This window comes from Megalops cyprinoides, chromosome 13 (genome assembly GCF_013368585.1).
Source record: "Megalops cyprinoides isolate fMegCyp1 chromosome 13, fMegCyp1.pri, whole genome shotgun sequence".
In the NCBI taxonomy this organism is placed as follows: Eukaryota; Metazoa; Chordata; class Actinopteri; order Elopiformes; family Megalopidae; genus Megalops; species Megalops cyprinoides.
This window is the reverse complement of record NC_050595.1, coordinates 31,004,481-31,022,741: the sequence shown is the minus strand read 5'-3', so window position 1 is coordinate 31,022,741 and position 18,261 is coordinate 31,004,481. Positions and strand designations below refer to the sequence as shown.

Below are 18,261 nucleotides of genomic sequence, written 5' to 3'. Positions count from 1 at the left end.
CTATAAATTGTGTGGATCTGATGGAATAAAAACAAGTGTGAGGGGGTACTAAGAAAGGGAAAGTTGGGAAGGCACACTGGAGAATTAAATCAGTCCAATCAGGGTGGAAATAAAGTAAATGAATTACAGGTATTGTTACAGCTGTGGGTGAGAGAGAAAAGGGTGGGCTGGAAGAGGAATTCATTTATTGTCCATTTTATTCATTTATTACACGTATCCAGAATATTGGTGGGTAAATGTTTCAGAGCACACTGGGGCTGCCCAGGAGCTTTTTGCATTTGTTCACACATTTATGTTTTGATTGTTTGTGGCTAGCTGTCCACAGAAGCTCAAAAGTGTGAAAATAAATAAATAAAATAAATACAGACAATTCTACATTAAAATACAGAGTCACTTTATTTGTAGAATACAGCATTAAGTTTGCAAAAATAGTTCTATAATAGACAAAATCTAAATGGTCTTCAAAGTCCAATTTACAGTAACAGAGCCTCTGATACATGTAATACCTACCAGAATCTACATTGCAGAAGAAAAGGGTAAAAAAAAAAGAGAAAGCCAAAAAATAATGAAACAGAATTATACCATACTGTGTACTGGAAACTACAGCCTGAAACATGCAATGCGGCAGCATACACAACTACAATGCCAAGCGAGGGACTTTATTTAAAACTCCTAATGGGAGTGAACTCACAGCAACGTCTTTTAAATGCACACTTCTGCACTGTATACTGAATGGAAATCAATGTTCCTGTTCTTCAAAAACAAAGAGGAATGGCATTGGCAAGCATGATCAGTATAACAGGGTATACCGTAACAATGGAAATGAATGCATGATTTTTTTAAATGAGTCTGTGTATGTAATCTACTGGAATAGAAAATGAAAGGGAATAGAATCCATGACGCAAGCTGGTGAGTTTACTTTAAAACTCGCAGTTTCTGTAAAAATGCAGCATCTGTCAGTATCTACCAATTCCACATAGGCACATTAAGATACACAATGCTGCGAGATCAACGCAAGGGCATGACGTAAACATTCGCAACCCAATCCGTTTGCTGACCCAACACTGAAATGATGCTGTGTTCAATATATGCAGGGCATCTGATGGCAGACTGTGTACATTATAGTGTCTGCTAGAAGCTTTAGCTTTTTTTCTCTTCAGTGACCCAAAAGCCTCTCCTTTAATACTTGCTAGATTCACTTTACAGAAGGTCCACGATAACGTTAGAGTTGAACACCAAACACCAAACTCCCAGCAAATGTTGCTGTTAATTGTGTCCCTAAGCAGAGCAATTCTAATCCAAAATTCAATTCATTCTTAAACTTTGGGCCTTCTGCATCAATCCCACTCATTTTGAAAGGTGTTTTGTGAATGTTCCTTCTGGAGGGGTGCCTGTGAGAAAAGACTGCCCTGTTTCTGAAGTACCGCCACTTGTAGATACGTCAGTACATCATTTTGGTAATACTATGGAACTGCATTTCAAGTGCTGATTTTGAGACAATGGCCCATTGATTTCACCTGGACCAGAGTATACTTCACTCAAGAGAAATACTTCTTGGAGTCAGTTCATCTGTGAAAACTAGAAGCTTGTATTTAACTGTAGATATCAGATGGACACATTTTATTCATCAGACCAAAGTGAGTGTAAATTTCCCCGTTTTCCGAGTTTCTACTGTTTTCTTCTGAGAACACTATTCTTTGCACACACAGGAGAACTCAAGCATTTTAAAAAGATATCATCATGTTGGAATTTGTTCCAAATAGGGCCTACTTCACATCAAAACTGTGACCTGCGAACAACAAATAACAGGTCACATGAGCTCAGATGGTGTGTTGAAGAATAGGTGTAACAAAACATGATTTTGAGGTTCATATATCATACAGAATAAATCATATATACCTGTGGTAAATGAGTCAAACTTTTGACTCATTTATCATAGGAGAGAATGAGAATGAGTCAAACTTCATTGAAACTATGGTCAAACCAACCAATTTCTCTCTTCTCTAAAAGCTTAACAAAAGGATGCTTATTCAGTAAAACAAAATATAATATCTGAATGAAATGTTCTTTATCATCTGCTTTTTTGTATGCAGTCATGATCAATGTCTCAAGAATAGGGAATAACATATTAGCACGTCTTAAGGGAGGTATATGCAGCATTCACAAAGCTGGTCTTCTATAACATATGAATGGTGATTCAGCTGCTATTCTGCCAAAGGGTTTTACATTTCAGTTTGGTTCAAGGATAAAGGTTGGTTTGCTATTTTTTCCCCTGTGTCCATGTAATGATTGGTAAATCCCATTCTGCAGCCAATGACTGTGGATGATATCACTTAAGCTTTCAAGGATTCATTTGTAAATCATGTGCTTCATCCTCCGCCGCCCACCCCCCACCATCACTTCCTGTGTCAAAGTGTACCTCACCTCAGAAATTCCCCGTTAGTGACCAGACAGACATTCCCAATGTAACGAATATAGACACGTAAAGCAACCATGGGACTAATCACATTTGTCCTTTTTCTTTGGTGTGACTTTGCTGGCCACCGCTGACCCCACTGCTCCCACGCCTCCTGTAACCACGGAGACGCTTCCCTTGACCAGGCCCACGCCAGCTGCAGGGACGGTTGTCACCGCCGTCTTTGTCAGCTCGAAGCTCTTGCTGCCCACCCAGGCCACGCCCCCCAGGGTGGCGCCCACAGCGCCCTTTGTGATGTTGAAGAGGCCGCCTGTCACCCTCCAGATGACGCCTGCCTCCGCCTTGGGGTGGTCCTTCTCAAGGTCTGCAAAGGCAGGAGAGAGAGAGGGGACAATGAGACATGCTCATCATGTTGGACATTTCCAGCCACTGGCAGAAAGACACTGGAGTTTCATCTGGAGCTGCAGGGAGCTATAGTGCCAATACATTAGCTTGGCCCTTTTATCAAAGCCAATGACCATTCTCACCTTGGCTTTAAATGCAACCAGACTTTCTTCTGTCATTTTCTATTACAAAAAACTGTCCTTGTATCAATCTCATCTGCATGGTGTATTGCTGCATGTCCTGGTGGTGCTGGGTGAGAGCTCTTCAAACAGTAAATCCAAGTGAGAACAAGAATGCTTCTTATAGCAAGTGCAGCAGCCAACACAACAGTATTGCCTTGTTTGCTGCTTATTTACATCTCCTTCATTTTATGATTCTGTGTAAGGCTAAACTTCATTTCATATTTGTGTGTTCCACACACCTATTAAAATAAGAGTATTGTAAAGTTCTTTACATTGGCTTTGCTGCCTATTAAAGTGAATAGCTCTGGTTGCTGGAGCAAAGTAACCTGCACTTTAAATGGTGCATGCATTTCATTAGGCTGGGCATTTGTGTACATCACAGAGAACCTCATCCCATTTGCAAATGTGTGCCTCCTGAGCACTCCACAATACAACTGAGTTATACTGTTACTCTGATACACAATGGAAATGCAAATATCACATCACTGCACAGTATGAATGCTGGTGTGTGACTATGGATAGTACAGAGAACTGAAAAGATATCATTTTGGAAAATTCAAAATTATTTAATACATGAGTGCAAAGAGCAGCCATGTTGGAGGATAACCCTCAAGAATTCTTTTCAGATTTGGCTTCCACCATCAAGACACCATCAAGTATTGCATGCATAACCACAAAAGACTGCTATGTGACTCAATGTCTACACATTCTTGCAATTTAGCCACTGTGAGAGACCTTTCAACAGGATGTCCTTCAACAGTTTACACTCACTGTAATATTACTGTAACTTCATTGTCAACTGAGATGCCAAGTGATGTCTCTAAGTGGAGAGGGAGGGATAGAGGGAGTACTGAAGTGGGGGGGAGGAGAAAGAGACTAATGTTGGAGTTCAAATCTATACTTCATTTTCTGTTGGTTCTTTACATGCTGGAAGACACAAACAGCACCTGGATTTTTATTTCAGACACCCTGGGCTAAACTACTTTGACTGTATTCACAGAAGGGTTACAGATGACTTACATACAAACATGGAGAACCCGATCCTCCAAGTCCAGTAGTAGCTCTTACCCCAGTCCAGCCAATTTATTCTTTGACAAATGCATCATCAGTCTGTGAGCCTAGCCTGAAGATTTTATGTAGCATCTATCATTTCAAAGATTTTATGTATCATCAGCAGCCCATTATGAGCCAGCTCCGCCCCTTCCCCTACATCAACAGGAACTGGATGATAAAATACCCCTTGATAAAGGGTGGCCTGTAGCAGACATACATAATTTGACACAGTGGCACATGCCCTCTCTCCTCAGTCTCAGAGATGCATGGCGTTGACAGCGCTGCACATCCATCACCGTCCCCACCTTCCCTCCCCCCATCCCCTTCGGCTTGATAAATTTTCATTTAAAAAAGGACATGGGGCAGAACAGGAGTGGGCATTCTGCCGCTAGGCCTCACGTTCTAGCTGAACTGACAGGAATTTCTTAATTGGTCTGGGAGGTTGAGTGCACATGCTAACGTCCAGCTCTGCTGGGGAGCTTCTGCCACGATGGACGCCATTTCAGACCACACAGCCTAAATAAGGTACCCGAGGTGGCCACACTGAACCCAAGCAAGAACTCACTACTGCTGAAAACAACACTCCTTCTGTGGAAAGGAACTGGTTTCCTAGATTTATTTTCAAATGAGCCCCAGCATGACTGCCCAAACTCTCTTCCTTACAAAGGAAACACAACTGTGTGACAATTGCAGAAAAAATCCAAAAATTTGTCTTTCAGATAGGTTCCGCTACACAGGATGCGGATTGAATTTGAATATTTTTTCAAACCACTTGGTGTGCATTGTTGTACATTGGTGTTAACCTGCTCTTAGGTAACAAGTGTTGATTTTACTGAATAAAATCTCTTTTTGTCAGATAAGCTCTTGCTTTCCATCAACAAACATTTATGAACCTGTAGGAAATGATCTGAACATGAAGAAGTGGACAATCTTGACTGACCCATCTCCTCTGGAGCCCTGGGGGCAGTTTTCACCTCTATTAGCCATGAACTTTAAATCTAAAATTCTGAAACATTTACATTAGTCAAATAACATTCTTCAAAACACTCTTGAATACAGCTGTTCACAGCTGAACTCTGTTCACAGTTGAAGCTGTACGTGCCATCCTCATGACATCATATGGTAACCACAGCCTACTTTAATGGTTATTTTCCCTTAAACAAAAATTGACATAACTACATAAAAAGCTTCACCTTTTGAATATTAAATGCTTGAAATCCTTTGGATATACCAGGTCTTTTTTTAAACACATTTTTGTTCACAGTTCTAGTCCTAACTTAAAATATGGGCAGTGGTAAAACTGACCCCCTCTGTCTGAAAACTGAACATCTCGGTTACGCACACAGTTTGAGCGTGCCGGCGCTGTGTCCCTCAGGTGCTGGCACAGTTATGTTCCAATTAGATATCTCTGCTGTGCTAAGAGACATGGGAAGTCGCTTTCCCAGCAAATGTCACCGTGTCACACAGATCCATGTCTTAAAGACCCTTAAATATTCTTTTGAGCCTGCGCCAGGTTGATGGCTGAGACCGAATAGCACTTCAGTGATTCACCAGGATCACACAGCCTGGTTAAAAGATCTACCAGAACGAACTAATTTAATAAAAATCAGACTTTAAAAATTATGCCCTTCACTTCTCTTGACATGCTATGAACGGTTCTTGGTTATGGGTTTCAAAAACAAGCCAATGGAGTAAATAGTTTCAGCAAGACTAAACAAATGATTAAAGAAAATCCATATCACACTGCTCCATTTGGATTCTAGTATATTATCTCTGTTCTAATCTATAGGGAAATCACATGCTTTTCTTAAAATGACAAAATGTGTGGCATCTTTCAAGGTGTTTACATATAAATTTGGGACTAATTCCTTCACAAGTACTTAGGAAAGGGCGCCTGTGCTTTTGATAGTGTTGTTTCTTTCAAAGTCACTCTGTCTGGAGGCACGGTTTGTTGCTGTGAAAAAGACGAGCTCTAGATGCTTTTGCCTGAGATCTCTTCCCCTTTATATTAGCTATGAACTTGTTATGCCCTATGATGTTCACTCTTCCTGTGGGCTCCTCACCTGTTACTGTCAGTGAAGCAATTGACTGGATTGGAGGGCCCTCAAAGAACGTTTGGTCTTGGGTTGATGTTCATTACTTGTAGGCCCAATGACTGTCAGTAGGTCATTCTACTAGCCTCCAGCCGAAAGCTCTGCACTTCCTAAGATATCTCTGATATGGTAAATGTAAAACCCTTTCTATGTGGCACCTTCCCAGAACCTGTATCAACCACTTTCACAGAACACCAGCATTGCCTGCCCTCTTCACCTGGCATTACCCTGTAATATGACATAGTGCTTTGAATCACTAATGTACTCTTTTTGTCATTCTGCTTAAGATACTCATGGAGATGTTTTGTGTGTGTGTGTGTGTGTGTGTGTATGTGTGTGTGTGTGTGTGTGTGTGTGTGAGAGAGAGAGAGAGAGAAAAAGAGAGAGAGAGAGAGTGGCAGAGAGAGTGAGTGAAGTATGTACGCACATGGATTACAGCAGGTTTTGGTTCATTTCTTTATGGTCATTGGACTTCTGTTTGGTCTCCTTTGTAGGAGAGCAGAAGAAAGCTGTGTGAGAAACACACAATGACTGTAATATCTTCACTTTCCGTCTCAGACAAAGTTACACACTTGACTGAACTCACTTTGGGAGAGTGACCAATGGCAAGGCACAAAGCGCTTTTGGGGAAAATCACAGTGCTCACTCCAAAAAGAGAGGATCCTTTGTGTGCGGATTGCAGGTAATGAGAAATGAAATCCTGAGCTCACACGCGTGATAAGACAGTAACCTGAGACTCCCTCCAGACCGAGGCAGACAGAGAACAGCAGCAAGCAGATGACACAATGAGCTTAAATGCAGTGGGTAAAGCAGTGACATATGAGAGTGGATGGGGGGGTGTGTTATTATGAAATTGATGTGACATATGAAAAGCCTGATATATAGAAAATAGCATATAAGCATAAATTAGCAGAATTGCTGGTAGGCAAAGTAAACTCTCTTCTCACTGACTGTAATGAATCACAAAAATTACTGTCCAATTCATAAACACTGTACGTAATGCTGTACTTGTGGCAAACAATTCACAATGAACAATAATCCTATATTGAGGAGTACATAATAACAATAACCAGAAAAAACGTATAATTCAACACAGAGCCAAAATCCTGCATGAGGACTCCACAGCCAAAGGCAGAGTAAATTAAAGCAAGAGTGGCTTGCGTGGTCCCAAATTATCTTGCTCCACTTGGGGGCGGAAATAGGAAAATCAAATTCCCTGCCTGCGGAGACTTGCACACAGCCATGCATCATTTCAGCTTCCTGATGGAGTGAGTTTAAGATGCTGGGAAGTAAACAGTGCATCTAGAATTACAGTTAATCAATGAGGTGCAGAGAAGCACGCAGTACAGAGTGTCTGCAGAGATCTGCTAAGGAAGGCTTTCAACTAGCCACAGTTGTACGAAATCAACCCCGGCCCAGATTTCTGGGCAACTGCGAAAAGACATCACATGCTCTTTCATAAAGAAAGCATCTCAATTTACAAATAAAAAGCTGTTGGTCATCCCCTACCCCCCAAATGCATTTCCAAGATTCAAGGCAAAAATGGACACCAAGCCAAGCGAGTAGGGTGAAAAGAAAGTTACAGTTACTTTCATATAGATCTCAATCAAGAGCCTGCTAAAGACAGCAGCACACACCTTGGTGTGGAGTGTTATATGCTACAATTACAGGTGAAAAAAGAAATTGTGCCCACTGGGGTCATCATTACTTCACGACAGTTTCAGTGAGGCCGGTGTGGCCCTGAGCCGAGCGTTTCTCACCACACCGCGTCTCGGCTGACTCTGGGAGCAAAGGCGATAAAGTGGCAGGGTGAGGTTCCCTGGCAAGCGCTCGGAGGCCCACTCTAATGTGCGCTGATGAGGTGAGGAGGACCCTCAATGTGATCCTGGGATAACGAGCCCTGGGCTAAAGAGCTTTAATTGTGTGGCTGGAGGTCAGTCCTTCTGGACAGCAAGCAGCACCTCCCGTAATGCGATTCCACCCCTTAGCACCCTGGAACCCCACGCTGTGAGACAGAAGATCTATGAAAACTGGATAACCATGAGATTACCATCGAAAACAGAGAGTGTGTCTAATTAGGCTTTGGTAATTAATAATTAATATGTGATATGAATCTTTCTCTGAGATGCAACATTGTACTCATGCATAAATCATTTTAATAAAGCCGAAAAGTCAACCAGGATATTCTTCAATTAAGTTTTTGCATTTGCGTAAACAGAATTGCGTTGGCTTGCAGCAGCCTTTGTGTGGACACACATGAATGGTGTCCCAAGGCCCTTCGCATCTCTGTGTCCTTATCTTTATTAGCTTTTAACAGGATGTGGCTTCACGCTCAGCTGATCACAGATAAATCACCAGCATCTCATCTTATTTATTTATTTGTTGAATTTTTCTAAGCATCTTGCATGAACGCCCCCCCCAATGACGGAGTTGTGCTGTTACTCCTCCGCTGTTCCTTTCGCACAGGCACTAAGCTCTTGGTCCTGAATCAGGTGAAGATATGTGCATGCATTCGATCAATGCGTAAGAGCTGTGTCTAGGCCAGGCATCTGCATCTGATGGATCGATTGGTAAGGCTTTACGGTAAGCCATGCAGTGAGAGAATATGCAGATATGTTTCTCTTCCACTGGCAGGAGCAGCCAGGTAGTTTTGGTGTTCGCAGTGATCTTGTATGAAGTGAAATAACTGTTTAAAACCAACCAAACATGCAAGAATGTATTTTTTTCTTCTCTAATAATTCTACTTTCCTCGCTGCCTCCAGGATCCTTCATCATGGACATATGTTGCCTTTCATTCAATCACGCATGAAATAATTGGCCTGGCCTTTCAATACAACAGGCTCAATACTATGCAGTTGCCATGCCTGATCAAGAACAATGTGCCCGCCTTTCATCTACTGTACCTGTTCATTATATAGTATGCTTCAGAGCTAGCTGGTCTCCACAGGGAGGAAGAAAATGGACTGTTTTACAAGTGCAAAGCAAATGGCAGACTACTTTATCGGTGAAGTGCTCCACCGAGTGTTTATTTACCTTGGATGAAAATTGCTTCTTGCATTTCCCACAAAATTAATCTAGGATTGAAAAAAGACCCTTGGTGGATGAAATGGATGGAAAAGATTTTAATTATAGGTACAATAGAAGAAATGGAGTGAGCGCACAAATTTATTCTTCTAAAAGCATATCCTCCAGGTCAAAAGGCAAGCCAACATCACGAACGAGTGGCAAGCTTTGCTCCTTACAGTGTGGCACCATCCACCACTTACTGAAACCAATTAGACAGCAAACAATGTGTTCTGTCCTTCACAGCTTCTCAGCATGGTAACAGGAAATTCCAAAGGCAGGTTCATGGTCTTCTCAGATGTCTATTTTTAATGTAAATACTGTGGGTAAAAAAAACGATGCATAAAGCAGATTATTGGCCTTTCGGCTTAGATATATCTCTATTTGCACAATTTTATTCAACTAGAAAAAGAGAGGAGGAAGAGGGAAAGAAGAAGATAAAGAGACAGCAAGAATTCTGGCTTTAATAGTCCTTTATTTAAAGCTACATAAAGAGTAGGACTGTTTACCAATCTATTATTTATGAGCACTGAGAATGACCACAGCCTCTTAAGCACGACATGAAAAATAAGCCCCAAAAAATGAGAAATGCTTCCTTGAACTTGTGGAAGTCATGTCAGGTGCCTGTCATCCACATCAACTGTGTATCCCAGACAACACCTCTGAGGCACAGCAGTTTTCCCACCTCCCCCCCTCCTCAGTGGCCCCATATAACTTCCTACCCCTGTCAGAACCATCACCACTGCATGCTGCATTTGGCAAACTCCTCCCCAACCTCAACCCAACCTTACTGCATCTATAAACAGCATGCACCTGCGTGGCAGCAGACAAAGAGAGAGGAACACTGCAGACTTCCTCACAGCACAGGCCCTGAATAAAGCCTCCACCTGGATATAGATGGCTAGCTAGCTGGTTGGCTGTAATTTTGGAAAGACACACTATAGTGCCGTTGTTTATTCTCACAGCTAGACATAAGAAAAGAAGCTTGCAGTATGTTTTGCTGTTTTGTGCTCTGTAGCTTACAGGCTGAATTCTTCTGTCTCGTTTACCCTGTGGGTGCAGAAGCAGAATTTCCTGCCCAACACAAGCCCATTCCTGTATGCTTAACTCTAGTGCAGATTCTGCTCTGCAAATCCTACCCCGACCGGGCCTCCCTCCCTCAGTCTTAATTAACAAAGTCATCAGTAAAACACGGTAGAGTTGGGGTGATGACTCTTACGGGAGTGAGGACCACTTCGCCATAGTATCTACATGGTGCAATTAAAAGCTAGCTGGAAGCGATTCATCCAGGAAGGTGGTAATTACCCATTTTTCACTCAATAGCCTCCGAGTGGTGCTACACATTAACAAAGGTCACTCTGTCTTTTACGTGCACCATGGTTCCAAAGGATACTGTTCAACACTATGGTAGGGTCAGGTCCTTTGCTGTGAAGCCATAGTTGTTCTTTATCTCTCTTTCTCCTAAGCTCATGAAGTTAAAAAATGACTGCAGCAGTACTGTTTTATGTTGATAGGTAGATTTTCAGCAGTTTGAGACCTTTTAATGCTGCCTTTATAGCTGTGATGGGAATAACTGGTGGTGAATTATATGTGTATCAGCAGGTTTGGAAAACACATGTATTTGTATATATAATACAGAACTAACATAACAGACACAAAGTTGTCTGTGTCACACGTGTAAGATCGTAGAGTAGTCAGGGCTCCTGACAATGGTTGCCAAGTTGCCCTGGGGAAATCAAATCACACTGATCAAGAGGTTTTGGCAACCATTTTGTACTTCTCGGTTGCCCATCTTGGCAGCCAAAAGATATGAGGAAAAAAAAACTGCAAACCATTTTTCCTCTTTAAATAAACAAGCAATTCTTCTCTCATTGCCTTGCAATGTGTGGCATTCAAAAAGACTAGTGGTAACTGCTTAATTTTAAATTGACAGTACTACTGTCAATCAGAACATGAATACTGTGATTGGTGTATCCACTGCCGTTCCACTCCAACACACATATTAATGTGACACTGCTCTGCTGACCAACTCACTGTCCTCAGCCTCATCATCAAGCAAAGATCAAGTCCTTGCCAGCTATATATTTTATTTTTTTGGTTCTTACTGTATTCAGTCTATTTTCATATGAAATATCATGTCATTTAGCAGATGGTCTCATCCAGAACAATTGACACAGGTTACAACTTTTACATGTTATCCATGTATACAGCTGGATTTTCACTGAGGCAATTGTGGGTACCTTGCCCAAGAGCATAAGTGCCCCAGTGGGGAACTGAACCAGCAACCTTTTGGTTACAAACCCTGCTCCTTACATCTATGTTACACTGCTGCAGTAGTAGGCTAAGCAAGCAACCTAGCCAATTATCTAGCAAGTGTGCAGATGATAGTGTGCTGCCTCCTTATGAGAGAGGCAGGAGGGAATTAATTTTAGTGTACTGGCCCACCCTAGCTGGCTAGCTAGCTGGTTCATTCAACTTGGTTCAGTGTTCATTAGTTTTGAGAAACAAGTGCACATATTTATTAGTATATATAAGTATACAGAAAAATAATGTATCCAACAGTGAAAGTAATCCACACATATGATTATTTTGTGTGTTTCTACTCACATAGGCCAGTAGCTAAGAAATGGTCTAAATACACAGCATCCCTTTGTTAATGTTATAGGCAATTGCAACTCCTATTTAGTTATTTAACATTGAAATTGATTTTACTTTGCTAATAGCTTCTTTTGACTTCTTGATAGTAGTTGTCTTCTAATATCAAAAATTGTATACATATGACACACCTAAAGATTTTTCCCCCAAACAATTATTTTTACCAATCTGCATTTTCCCTTAAGATGCCTTGGCAGTTTTGATTGACTAACTGATTGATTGATTGTTTTTTGTGGGCTTCTAAACCAATGTTACCCTGTCTTTGCAATTTTTGTATACAGATGAATATGACACGATTGCTAAAAATGCATAAGAAAGGACTGAACTTGGGTTCTTTTCACATATTTCCATAACCACTATACTGCATTTCTACCCTTGTAAAAGAGGAAACATTGTAATACAACATTAGCTGTATCTCATATGTACATGTAAATCAATGTTGTCAAAATATAAATACACACTTTGCCACCAATCATCCCCATTGCAGCCATGACCAAAGCTAGAGCAGTCACCTCTGCTACAGCCTATTTCACCAGCGCATCCTAGGAGCATTTTAAAGGAACTACAAGATGCAAGATGTGATGACTTCAGGCAAACATCATCAAACATGGGTCCCACATGGCACTTATAATGTAAATGGAATTCAGCTGGCAGATGTCATTGTAATATTAGAAGCAAAACTAAAAGTAAAAATAAATGCATTTTCTGTTATATTTTTCAATTTTACAGTTTTAATCCTCTATACAACAGCACCCTCCTCTGCGATCACACTAATAACAAAATGAGTGAAAACATTTTGACCACATTCACTTTTGACTATATCAAGTATTTACCATGCATTCAACTCACAGCCTGTGCCCAGTAAATTTCCCATTCAGCGCAAACACTCCAAATGTAAGGCTGAGCCCTGCACACGTGATGTAGGTTGAGCTTTCCTTTTGTTGGAGTCTTCAGCCTCCCATAATCCAAAACAAACACACACAGGGACGGTAATCCTGTAACAGGGTCAGCCTAGGGAGCTCCGTGCATTTCACTCCAGTGCACCTCATACATACTGAATACCAGGCAAATAAATGAACATAACACAATTACTTCTCTAACAGCAGTGCCAACACCCTCCACATGAAAAATTTAACACCCCAGTAAAAAGGGAGCAGCCAAAAAAAAAAAAAAAAAACCACTTTGATTTCTGCAGATGCCTGTATTTTCTTATTAAAAGCTATTCATTTCTGGCATAGCCTGCCCACCACAAACTGAACCATTTGTATGGCAAGAGAGAGAGAGAGGGAGAGATGATGAGGAAAATCTTAAAATGATTTCAGGGCCCTACATGCAATTGTGCTATTCTGCAGTCACTGGCTAGCTTTCTAAAAACACATCAACATAAAAACAAAGGAAAGGATTATGTTCTGTCCAGCGGTGGCAGCGTTTGTCCCCATCTACGTGCCACCATGGGGGGGGCTTGGAGGGGGCACCAAGGCACAAGGGGAAGACCTTCCCGTGGGACCCCAGTAGACTATAACCACGGCAAATGTTTTCAGCACTGACATGGCTCATGAGTCACCTGTCATAGCTCTTGACGGTGTTTTGATTTTTGTTGTTGTTTTTTGGCTGGCTGGACTGACAGGACATTCTGCTCCTGGCTGCTAACAGGTGAGAGGAGACCCAGCCAGCTGCGGGCGGCTGTGGTACGAATGGGTGACGCGATATGCCCTCAGACAGGGGAGCACCACTCCGCCTCGCCCTGCACCTCCCTCCTCTCATACTTAAGTTCTGATGACATGTAACTGTCATCTGGGACCTTGTTTACCATTTTTTAACAGAAAAATATGAATGTATGTGCAGTAAACTGCCTGGTACTTACCCATGCAGACTGCAGTTTTGCAGTCTTACTGAAGAACAATTTGTGGCATTTAAAATAAAAACACATCTTCGACTGTGCTGCAGAGAGGGAGGCTGACATGACGGGTCCGATGCTGAAATGGAGCTGATTATGTAAATTATGCAGCCGACTTTACATGACAGAGCTACAGTAACAATACCCAGTGAACAATGCCAGGATGATGTGAAGACATGGCAACCTTAAATTCATGTATTTAGAGCCCCAGGTGCTGGTGAAGAGGCAGTGCTTTGTGTGCCAGTACAAAGACAATGCCCACCATTATCTTCAGACTATACAACAACATGATGAAGCTAATTTGTTGTTTCGAGTGCCAATTCATGAAAATGATAAATATAATATAAAATAAAATATAATCATATTTATGGAGTCCTCTTTCAAATAGGCAATTATCTAGAAAAAAAACTACAGTCAGTATCTAACAATTCAGACGAAAATCTGCTCGATAATCAATTACTCTCTCTGTGCACAACACTCCTTAGTTGCTTAAGAGCACATATGACATGTTCAGCTCTAGTGGTTACACTGGGCATGGCTGGACATGGTTTAGCATCATGAGAAACATGTTTGCATATAGCATACAGTGTCTATCACCAATCACTCCTGTATAGCCATGGACCTGGAGGAGAGACAGTGTATGAAGGGGCAGTTATGAAAATGCACCCATCAGTCCATGTATTGCAAGGAGTACATCCTTCCATCACAAGACATTTTACTCCACTTTGTTGATACACAGGCCAAAATAAGAATGTGGAAATCTATACTGACATAGTCAAAGGTTTTATTTGATTCCATCAATAAGCTATATTCAAGGAGCTATAATTAAGATGCCACACAAAGATTGTTCATCATTAGGCTGTCTGTGTCTTTTTCCATATTAATGCAGTAAAAATATGCAAAAAAAAAATCATTAATGCAATTGGTGTGTGGTGGCTGCGTGACAGGTCAGTGAGTCAATCAGTGGCTGTGGAGCCCTGAAGCAGGATGAAAACATGAGTGTGATTAGTTCAGCTCCCCGCGGGGTTTGGCCTTCCGCCTTCCCCTGCTCGTGACCAGGGTTCGGTGGTCAGGGTTCACTCGCTCACAGCGCTGTTTGCATGAGATCAGGGTCACTTCACTCAGTGCTCGCGAGACAACAGCCCACAAACACCTTGCTGAGAGAGGAACACTGCTCTCTGTGTTGCCTCTCCCTGCAGTGCCCCTCAAAGGTTTACTTTGACAAATATCTGTCCTGTTAGTTTGGTAGCTTTAAACAACTGTGGTTACATACCACCCAGTAGTACTTAAGACTGTGATGCCAATATTCATTGGTGATACAAAGAAATGCTAGAAACAGTGCCTAGAGTTTGTTTTGGAATGATGCGGGTGTCAAACTGGGGAGGCATGAGCCTGCTTGGAGAGTGAATGCTCCTTAATTGTCTGTCCTCTCCATACAACCTCACAGAATCCATATAGTTTATTATCATTTGAAGAAAACCGCAAAGGGGTTCTCTCATTTTCTGCTCTTGTTGGAAGGAGAGGAAAAAAACTCCTTTGCTGCTCTCTAGCCACTGCAAACCTTAAAAGGTCAATCCTATTCCACAGTCACAAGTAAATGTCATTTTTTCTTCTGATACATGCCACAGAACAATGACATTTCAAGGATCAGAGGGAAAGGTTAAGATATTCCAATAAATGTATTCATACCAGCTACAATACTTGGTAGGCCTATGAGCTGCCATTCTTTAGGAGTTAAATGTTTTCTGGAAGCTGAAAAAAATCCTGCAATTCCTCCTCAAATACATAGCTCTGCCAGCAGGAATACTAAATGCAATTGTATTCATTTATTCATGTGAAACTGCAACATCAAAGTGCTGGAATATTTCAAGATAAAAAGGCCTCAATGAAGATGGGAAAAAATGTTGGGTATAAATAGGTCAATCCTATAAAGAGAGAATTAAGATAAAATTTCAAAACAACTGATTCTATAAATTAACAACATATGGAAGATATAGAAGCCCGGCGCTGGAACTTCATAAATAAAAGGGTTTCCTTGCATTTTCATTTGTATTTTCCAGCTGAATTTCCTCCGAATGAACTGTCTTCCTGTGGTGAGCTGATAAGGGGAAGCCATCTGAAAAACACTAAGGGAGACCGCAGCATTGACAGTTAGGCCAGCTCCTTAAAGATGCCAGTTCAGCCAATCCAGCACAAGGAGAATCATAACAAGTCAAGGACTGTGGACATGACATGTTCATTACAAAAGAAAGACAATTCACAATATGCCTCTACATAGGGCAGCCAGTGAACAAGCAGACATTTGGATTCCTTTAAACATGAGGGGTCAAATATGTGCATGGAAACACACAAAAGAGGAGCCAGAATTAGATGTTAGACATTGTATTAACCCCCTTAGCTATATTATTGTGAAACAGTGTATTTTAACTTCTGGTGGATTTATAGCAACCATGGCAGATTGAAAATATCCATACAGATTTGTTTGTTTGTTTACTCTGACTCTAGATTACTTCATTGTGGCAGTACATGAAAAAATCGTGCAATATAATGAGTGCACAAGAAACGCCTTCACTCAGAAGCCGGCACAGAAGGGAGCACAGAACTAAAAACATGGACGCAAGAGGCATTCAAAAAGACTGCTCTTTTAAATCGCTTAGTCACATCATATTAAATCATTATTTCACTAGAAATAAATCCAAATCAAGCTTGAATATGAGATGTATCTTTAAAGATGTAATTAAGCATCCTTCACAAATGCTAAACTCCAACAACAAAGGGAAACCATTTCCCTTGAGTAGAAATGTGTTCTTTTGATTTGTCATTTTAAGCATCAAGCACGGTACTTAAAAGTTTAAGATTTTCTGATTTACCCTATTTTGACAATGGAATTCTTAGAAAGTCCTCCTGGTACACAAAAATGCATAAATTTGAGCACAATTATAAGCCACTGGCATTTTGACTGTGAACAGAAATGTGATCAAAGCGGTTCTAAATGTTCAAAGCATGCCTCTAGCATGTCCCAGCTGAGGAGGTGCCAGCCATCACAGTCACTGTACACTACTCCATTCAATTTATAGGCACTTTTCAGGCAGAAATAACTTATTTTTGGACTGCACACACCAACGTATGAGGCAAGTTATATATACAGTATATATGGAAAAGAGAGTAGGATATGCCCATTATTCATCCATCTGCCTTGTCCATTTCAGGGACATTTGTAATGAGTACAATAGCACTGTATATGCTGTTTAATTTCATCCTGTAGCTTGCTTGACTGACAGCAGTTAATGTCAATGTAAAAAATACTGTATAGCTATAGTTGACATGTTCCTCAAATACTAGACTGTATGTTTATGTTTAGTTGATGAAAATGTGATGAAGCACTAACCACTTGACAAGCAAATGATCAAATTCCAAATGAATTACTGTGTAATGTTGTAACAATAGTGCAGAAGGGCAAAAATACTTTTGTTTCCCTATTGGCAGACTTCTAAAGAATGCTTCAAATGCACCCTCTATTTTTTTACTCAAAGAGAAAAAATGGTGAGGAATAGAACTCTGGATTATGCATTGAATGAAAACAGTCACTGATCAAAAACCCAAAGATTACTCACTGTTTCCAAGGCAAACAATCCAAAGAAAAGGATTACAATCACCTGTCTGAAACTCAATGTCAAGTAATGTCAAGCTCTTCCATCCAAAGAACCAAGGCAATCTTTGTGGGTAGGAAGTTAAAAAGGAGTCTTTATTGTAGCATGTGGGCACACAGTATTAGTAAAGTCAAAATACAAAAAAAGATAGAAGAGGCTACAATCCACACGGTGGCCCTCATCAGATCAGCACATTTACCTTGACTAACATTCAGTTCAAAATGCTTTTCAAACTAATACAGCACATCCACTATCACTCATGCTTTCAAATCAGCGCAAGGAAACTAACTATCTAACAAACACACAGAATTCAACAGGATTTCTTCTTTCAAACCACAACCTCTGACTGGTATTGCTGTTACAGTTTTGCCTGGAATATGCTCTTGCCAAACTGCAGAGTGAGGCACCTACTAATAGCCTGCGTGTTAAAATGATAATTAAATTAATCAATTAAATGATAAATAAACAAATTCCCTTTATATGAAAGAGGAGGTACAGCTTCCTATGTTCAGCTAAGGAGGACAGAAAATTAAATTATTATTATTATTATTATTTCTATATATTGATATAATTTTTTACTTTTTGTAATCTACACCTGACACCCAGTGTTTATATTTTAATCAATTTTTAATTGCATATCATTTTAAAATGTCATCCACTAAGTTCTGAATCCCTCACAAAGACTTGCCTGTATTATCTAGTCTAACACAGAGAATTCAGATACAACTTTATATGGCATCATTGCATACCCTCCTCTTTGAGAGGCAGAGCTATTTTTGTAAATATGTACACTGACATAAGCAGAATACATGATTTGCACTTGTGAGTGACCTGATTTGTGCCTGTGAGTAAATGCGTACACAGCGTT

The 18,261-nt window shown here is 40.7% G+C and overlaps 1 protein-coding gene across 1 annotated transcript in view; it reads right to left on the bottom strand.

Moving 5' to 3' along the window:
• Positions 1-471: 471 nt before the first annotated feature.
• zgc:101566 (uncharacterized protein LOC449823 homolog) overlaps positions 472-18,261 on the bottom strand; it is a 56,488-nt gene continuing 38,698 nt past the window's right edge. The window contains exon 3 of the mRNA XM_036544229.1: positions 472-2,780. Coding sequence (XP_036400122.1) covers positions 2,500-2,780 — 281 coding nt within the window. The 3' untranslated portion in view covers positions 472-2,499. The remainder of the gene's footprint in view (positions 2,781-18,261) is intronic.